The sequence below is a fragment of the Paramacrobiotus metropolitanus genome, unplaced genomic scaffold (assembly GCF_019649055.1).
Source record: "Paramacrobiotus metropolitanus isolate TYO unplaced genomic scaffold, Prichtersi_v1.0 Parri_scaffold0000010, whole genome shotgun sequence".
Classification (NCBI taxonomy): Eukaryota; Metazoa; Tardigrada; class Eutardigrada; order Parachela; family Macrobiotidae; genus Paramacrobiotus; species Paramacrobiotus metropolitanus.
In genome coordinates, this window is record NW_026570230.1 from 2,086,887 (window position 1) to 2,095,245 (window position 8,359).

General features: G+C 42.9%; 1 protein-coding gene across 1 annotated transcript; it reads right to left on the reverse strand.

Annotated features, from left to right (window-relative positions):
* Positions 1 to 1,171: 1,171 nt before the first annotated feature.
* Positions 1,172 to 6,009, reverse strand: LOC129583487 (skin secretory protein xP2-like). The gene is made up of 7 exons (XM_055475281.1): positions 5,851 to 6,009; positions 5,241 to 5,457; positions 5,109 to 5,167; positions 4,480 to 5,046; positions 2,262 to 2,478; positions 2,145 to 2,203; positions 1,172 to 2,061 (listed from the first exon to the last, which is right to left on the reverse strand). The coding sequence occupies exons 1-7, from the start codon at positions 5,902 to 5,904 to the stop codon at positions 1,381 to 1,383; spliced, it is 1,854 nt and encodes a 617-aa protein (XP_055331256.1). The 5' UTR covers positions 5,905 to 6,009; the 3' UTR covers positions 1,172 to 1,380.
* Between the last annotated feature and the right edge of the window lie 2,350 nt (positions 6,010 to 8,359).

Consider the following 8,359-nt stretch of genomic DNA (forward strand, 5'->3'; position numbering starts at 1 on the left):
TATCTATGGCGATACTTGTGTTGGTCAACGCCAGTGGCATTCTCATTACTGTGACTGGGGAAATGCTGTATTTCTCGGCTAATCTAATTGGACTGTGTATGGGTCACTATTTTAACCGCTTCAACAATTTAACTAAGGAAGCAAGGTTTCGGCGAAGCTCTTCAGCTGCTGGAATGATGTTATTATGTATGGAACATTCGAAATTATCCGATCTTACTGAGGAATTCAGTGGTCTCATATCACCGGTATTATTATTGCTTTACCTACTAAATTTGTTGAATGCGATGCGATATGTCAGTGTGCCGGGCTCGATGGAAGGTTCTGCTGTTTTGGCGGGAAATATCCTCGACGGAATCTGGGTCACTTATCGTACCTGTGTGCTGATTTGCGTCACAGAACAGGTGAATTATACTGTTGATAAGAAATTTCTGCAAGGCTGATCGGCGTTTTATTTCAGGCTGGAAAGATGCAGAATTCACTGCAGGACTTTTTGCAGACCGATGAACTGATTAACGATACCAGTTACCGACGTTTTGCCGCTCATTTGCACCGACTAACGCACAACTTTGTAGGATTCTCTTTGGGAGGATTGGCGAATATTAACCGCAGTTTTATTGCAACAGTAAGAAATTGTGTTCGGTAACTGTGCATGTCTTGTTGTTTAAGATTGTGCATAGTTAGCGCGGGTATCTTCAATGTTTGCTCTCGTTATTTTTTGACAGACGATAAGTGTGATACTAACGTATGTCATTGTAATGTGGGATGCTCGGGACAAAGGTTTTGGAGAAACCGAGAAGATGGAAGTGCAGCGGATTCTCCACATAGAAATCAAGAATCTGTCGGATACGGTGCAAATGTTGACGCAAAGAATCCGTATTCAAGAGCGCTAAAAGCTTATTCACAAGTAGAATTTTTCCGTATAAAAAAATTCAGTAATTTGGTTTACGCAATAGCAAGTATCAAAATGCACAGACTTAAATTGTAATTTATTAAAAATATCTTGCTGAGGGTCAAAGGCAGTCTTCATTACATTACATGCTGCATAACATGCAGCCTCATTTTCAGAAAATCTGTTTACTTACTCGTATTTATAGCCACAATTGTTTCAGGTGAAGCGTGACCTTTATTTATGAATTTATGTTATTATTACCGTAGATAAGAATATAGAAACTCATATACTTACTTTCATGTCTCTTTAAAAATTACAGCAAGCTAAGACGAGAGCCAGCAGCTGGATTATTGAGCACATATTTATATCGCAGATAAAAGTTACACAGTGGTGCGGCAGCGACACCTGCCTGCCTCTGGAGAAATAACAATCCGTTCAACCCCGTAGTAATGACTTTGCATAATCATACAATACCGAACTTTATAACAAATTTATTCAGCAGCAGCGGCAGTGCTTTCTTCTCCTCCCGCAGCAGCAGCAACGGTCGCTGCTTCCTCACCACCGGCAGCGGCGGCACTTGTATCTTCGCCACCTGCAGCGGCAGCGGAGGTGGCTTCACCGGCGGCCGCAGTGGTTTCCTCAGCACCACCAGCAGCGGCAGCTGTTGTCTCCTCAGCGGCCGGGGCAGCGGACGCCTCACCACCAGCAGCCGCCGTTGTATCTTCAGCAGCGGCGGGGGCAGCGGACGCCTCACCACCGGCAGCTGCAGCGGTTGTTTCTTCAGCAGTAGCGGCCGCAGCAGGGGATGCGTCAGCAGCGGCGGCAGTCGTGTCTTCACCACCAGCCGGCGCCGGGGTTTCCTCGCTAGCAGGAGCGGCAGTAGAAACCTCCTCAGCCGGGGCGGCAGGGGTCGCTTTAGCGGCCGGAGCGGGCTTGGCCGGTGCGGGCTTAGCGGGCGCCGGCTTTGATGGCTTGCTGCTGGGGATCAACACACGGCCAGCCTGGATTGGCTTCACGGCACCGAGGTCTTCGGCAATCTGGTCTTGGTTGTCCAGCAGTGGCACATCAGCGCCCTGGTACAGACGGCTGTTGGAGTAGTCGTACCATTTCTTCGCTTGGCTGCAGTCAACGTTGTAGAACCAGTCGCACACGAGGGTGATTTGGTTGAAGATCTACACGAGAATTTTCGAAGATAAATAGATGTCTTAAATATGATTATGTAAATTGCGAGTCTGCGATGTGATGTGATTTATACCGTCATGTTGGGACACAGATAGGCGGTCTGGTTGCCGTTGATGTCACATCGGCGGATAACTACAAAAGACAGCGCATTCTTTACGTATGACCTCAAGCGTGGCGTTGTAGCTCTCACCTTGACATTTGTTATCAACATCAGCGTAGAAACCAGGTTTGACGGAGCCACAGTCGAAGTTTCCAGCAGGGATCTCGCTGAGGTTGGGGTAATCCTGACCGGCTTTGGCGTTGATGTACAGGTCTCGGGCATCTTCAATGGAGAGCTTCCCCTTGCCAGAGTTCTGGGCCAGGGCATCCCAGACGCCAGGCTTCTGGTCGCCGGCGGCTCGCTTAACCTGAAAAAAAATTTGAACTTTTATTTATGGGTGTGCGCACCGCTTAAGGATATTTATAGCTCCTTTTGAATGACCAAATGTGCCGAATATACCAGGTGGACAATTGTCTTCAATAAAATCCTCACCGGTTTAGCAAATGAAGTGGCAGCACATAGAAGAAGGATAACGGCGGTCTTCATGGTGGTAAGAATTAACGATGTAAATCCGGTCAAGTCAAAGCCAAATTTTCCCCCTTAACAAATCTTAAGCTGAGATTCGTTACAAAATGGTGTAAAAGTTGTTAATGAACAAACTGACTTCGTTGGCGTAGGTTTATATGCGCCAGAAAATGGTGCCGACAACACATGGTTAGTAGTTTTGAACGTGCGACAGCTACAGTGAGCCGGTGACGAAGGGCAAGAGACCTGTCTGAAACACTGTTGTCGAAGGACATTGAAAAAGCAGTGCGCCGATCGGACAACGTTTCACGCGTTTAGCGGGACAATCTATCACTTTTGTATTTACACGTGTCAATGTTTGATTTATAAATTATATCAGTATTACTGTAACGACGTAATTGCAATTTGCAAGTCACATAGAGTGTTTCGACTAATTAGGTTAATTATGTTTTGCCGTATTGGCTCCACACGAACGTGAAACGTTGCGCTTTCGTCGTAGAATTTCCCATTGTTTTTGTTTTTCATTTGTTCCTCTAGTGCGTTTTTTTAAAGTGTTTTCAAATTGTCGCTGCATAACACTAACGAGTAAGAGAGTCATACGTTATTTGTATCTGTTGTTGAGCCCGTGTCAATAAGGCTAAAGTCCAGTGCCCTAATATCGCTTTATAGTTTAATAATAATTTAAAAATTTTTTGATGTTTTAATAATTTTTTGATAATAATAATAATAATAATAATCATTATCTTATAATTGTTTTGGTATTAATATTTTGTAACTCGATCTGTATATCGGGGTAGCGCACAGACGATTACAGAGGTTTTCGCTAATCATTCAATCGCATCCTAAAGAGTATAATAACTTTACCACTATTTTTATTGCCCTTTTCGAAAGTTTCAGAGCATGTATTTTTTTATTTTATATTAATTTTTAATGTCTGGTTTGTTCAGTACAACTTGTATTTTTCATAAAACGATCATATTGACCGTTGCCTTCAAGATCTTGGCCTGGTTTAGCGCTTAAAGTTTACTTTCGTTTGTTAATTTTTGTTCGCGTTTTTAAGGAAGGGCAAATAGAGCAAATTTACGAAACGAAAACCTAATTTACGGGATTAAATCGGCTTCGTTCATTGTATACCAGAATGCACTTGACGGTATCCATGCCAGACGTGGCCTGAAGGACGACTCTCGTACAAACATGGCCATGGCATTAGACGTTCGTAAATTAGCCAATTATGAGCATTGAACTGAATTATTGGCAATTGACCCATTATGGTTAACCGCTAATTGCACATACATATACTTAGTTAATCAAGTTGCAAAAACTGTTGCATCAGTGTTACTGCAGCATTTCAACGGCCTTTTTTCCCATGAATTTTGACAAGCTTCCGAGTGCAACTGAATTTGCAGCAGCACTTTAAAAAGCATACTAATTTAATTTACGCTGTATTCTCGAAGCCTGAACAGCGTATTACTCGTACTAGAAGATATGCCGCTGTCTTCTCGTACTACATGTACAGTACGTTTAGGGGATATTTGCTCGATACCGAAGCCACAAATATTTATACGCTTCTTAAAGACCATCAAGCAAAATTTTTTATTTCAGTTCTTGTCAGCCAAGATTTGGAGATTTGGAAATTGATACAAAAAACCACCAATTCAGGCAGCGCACATATGTCGAGATAATTTATTAGAGAAGTGTCAACAGTCCAAATCAAGTACAAAAGTCATGTTATACAAGCACACAGCAATCTGTTACGTTGATCAAGATGGCGGCGGTTATTACATCAGCACCACACGATGACCTTTAGCAACTGATGCAGGTAAACTATTTAACACCCGGTTTACTCAGCAGCAGCAGTCGTGGCTTCTCCACCTTCAGCCGGAGCGGCCGATGATTCACCGCCTTCCGTCGGCGCAGCCGAGGACTCTCCACCCTCAACCGGTGCCGCGGTGGTCTCGCCTTCTTCGGCGGGAGCAGCAGAGGATTCTCCACCTTCGGCGGCAGCAGCGGTGGTTTCTTCAGCAGGGGCGGCCGAGGATTCTCCGGCTTCAGCGGGAGCGGCGGTGGTTTCTTCAGCGGGAGCAGCCGACGACTCTCCACCTTCGGCAGCAGCAGTGGTCTCTTCAGCCGGGGCAGCCGTGGTCGCGGCAGCGGTTGTTGCTTTGGCAGCGGGCGCAGGCTTAGCGGGGGCTGGTTTCGGGGCGGGCTTAGCGGCCGGCTTGGCAGCGGGCTTAGCAGCGGCGGCTGGCTTCACGGCACCGAGGTCTTCGGCAATCTGGTCCTGGTTGTCCAGCAGAGGCACATCAGCGCCCTGGTACAGACGACTGTTGGAGTAGTCGTACCATTTCTTCGCCTGACTGCAGTCGACATTGTAGAACCAATCGCAGACCAGAGTGATTTGGTTGAAGATCTAAATAAGGAATTAGTAATACCTGTAAAATTAGAATTTTTTAGTATTCGAGATGGCCTTACGGTCATGTTGGGGCACAGATAAGCGGTTTGGTTTCCGTTGATGTCGCATCGTCGGATGACTGTAATCCGATCAGTGGGTGTTACGCAAATGTTGCATATGAGCGCACATGCTTAAAAGCTTCCGTTTTCTACCTTGGCATTTGTTATCAACATCAGCATAGAAACCAGGTTTGACGGAGCCACAGTCGAAGTTTCCAGCAGGGATCTCGCTGAGGATGGGGTAATCCTGACCGGCTTTGGCATTAATGTACAGGTCTCGGGCATCGTCAATGGAGAGCTTTCCCTTGCCAGAGTTTTGGGCTAGGGCATCCCAGACCTGAGGCTGTTGGTCGCCGGCGGCCCGCTTAACCTGAAAAGAAATGCCGATGCTTCCCACAGGCAACGCCCATCGACTACAAGTGCGCGCTATGCCGCTTTACGTTATTAATTGCAGTTACACAGATTTACACAGATTTTCGCAGGAAAAGCTGACAACGAGATCGTCAAGCATTACGATGATTCTGAAATTTAACGAGAAACGATCACTCACTAAAATTATAAAAGGCGATCATCACAGACTTACGTTAGATTAGAAGGTCATATGCAATATGCACATAAAACACATTATAAAATAAGCAGTATAACATTTAAGCCGATTAAATAAATTAACACTGTAATTTGCAGTAAATTTAAATCGACGAATAAATTATTAAGTTAAATAATTATAATAATTTATGTGAGAAGAAGATATGAGGATCCTTACCGGGCTGGCAAAGCACGAAGCAACACAGGCGAGAAGAATCACTGCGGCCTTCATTGCGCCGAAATATCCGGTGGATATGTACGCTGCTTATTTGCTGAGATTGACTGAAGTGATTAAACAGTTGATTAAACAGTTGTTAATGGAATAGAAATTGGTAATAACGAGGTTTATATTGAAGGGAAAAACATATCTAGGAATCTTACGTCTCAAGGTAAGCTCGAGTATGTACAACGGTCGTTGCAGTAATCCGCTCCTTTGTATATGTCAACGAGCGACCGTTACTCGGGCAGCCGGCGACAAGTGCAAGAGACCTGTCATAAACACCTATTGTCTCTCAAATACAGTGTACACACAACCGGCGTGTAAATCACAGCAATTCCACTTCCGGGCAATATTTTACGTTCTTTGCTAGCCCATTCTGTCGTATGCATAAATTTTCAATTTCACGTGTCTTTGTTGTTGTAATAATGCCAAGTAGCACGATATTTCAAAATTAGGTTAATTTTGCATATGTCGATACTGGCTGCCGTGCACGATGCAGCGACATGTTATTTTTTCCTTCGGTGTGCGTTGTTAATGCGGCACCCAGTGTCCTGCCATCAGACTAATGAGCAACGACGTGAATATTATGATAGTTTTGCACGCTAGTTCGTTATGCCGTGCATAACAAGATTTAATGAGCGATATCGACCATAATAACACGATTCAATAACGAGATAGCGAGCAATGAGCAACGGTACTGTATATTGATTAATAGCTATTGTTGCCGGTAATCTTGTCAATCAGTCAGAAGTTTATTAAACGAATGGCGACTGTTGCCGTATTTTCTCAGCGGATGTGATATTATACTCTTGGTTGTAGCGTAATTGCCTCATTAATTACCGGTAGTTTGTTTTACGGATCTCTACTTTTGTTAATTGGTTTCGATCCGCGGCGTGGTAATCTGCGTTATATAAATATCGTTTCATGATTGAGGAAATTGCCAATAGAAACGTATTTTTTTCGCAGTGCAGAAATTTGAAAGCTGAAGCAGTGATTCACAAGTCAGTGTTTACACGCAGAGCAAAAGGTCAGAGTGAAACGTTTATATGTGACTGATTTCTTATGTTCTTATATATTTGCCTCCTCCTAAAATATCACCAATTTTAAGTGATACTTTCTTTTTTCATTATCATAAGTTTTTCTTAATATGCATTATGTGGTTTATATATTTTTTCGTTAAAATGAAAGACAGATCGCCTGAATTCCTATAATTTCACTAAATTTCTGCATACGGTTGGTAGTTGGTACATGTGCTTACTGCCAGTTATCATAGCATAATGATAAATTTTGTGTCCCATAATGCGCAGTGCTTATGGCATCAGTACATTATCTACAAGAAGATTACGAATCAATGTGAACTAAACACTGTGCCAACATAACAATAAAAAAGTAAACTGAAACATTTTGAATGATTGAATTAAAACCATTTCAAATTTTTCCCATCAACGCAAAAGCATATTTGCAGAAGAACAACAGTATTTGGATACTATTTGCAGAAGTACATCAATGGTTTACTGTCAAATACGATCAAAACCTCAGTAGACCACAATATAACCACAATATCAAAACCACAATATAACATTATTATAAATTTATTATACATACATCTGTACAGTAAATACTGTGGTTCTGTCGTATGTTGCATGCTGCAGGAAAGCTTTTAGAAAAATACCGGGCAAAACCAGACGTTTTATGTGTTTCCACGACATTATTAGCAGGATACTTTATCATTACAGACTACATTATAAGCCGGCCGGGTTGCAGGTTACATTATTAGCCGGTTACCCTATCCAGTGCCGCTCTACAGTAGTATAGGCTTCTGGCGAAGCTTCGCCAGAAGCCTATACTACTGTAGAGCGGCACTGCCCTATCGTAATTATGTACCATGTGCAAGGTACGTGCGTAATGCAAGGGTTCTGCAACTCTGGAATTATGCTAACCTCTTTTTAAAACCAAATCTGTTATCTGCTGGAACAATATTATGATACCTCTGTAAGAATTTTGGAAGGAAAATGCCGTGATCGGCTTTTTGGTATGCACCGGTCAAGCGAATAACAATTTACACAAAACTGGACACCACTCAGGCAATTTTACTTTTTCCAACATGGTATGTGTTCGTAAACATTATCGGCGACTTCGTGAAGCGCTGATTATAAATAGGTTGATAAACAATTTTGTTTCCATGCATTGCCGAGATATTGCACCTGGCGCCTTTATGTAAAATGTGAAAGGATTAAACGGCGTAACAATACATGTGTAGCTTGTTTGAATTGCGATGTTAGAAATTCGTGGTGTTACGTGGACAAGCAAAACCGTTAACTATCTCCTTGATCTTTGCAATGGCATCTTCATTCAACGATGAGTCGCCCAGCTGCCACATTATCATCATGTAAGTGACCAGTACGCTGATAAACTGAAAAGAACGTTTTGTTTTTAGATTATAGTTATTTTATAAAACCAAATTGAT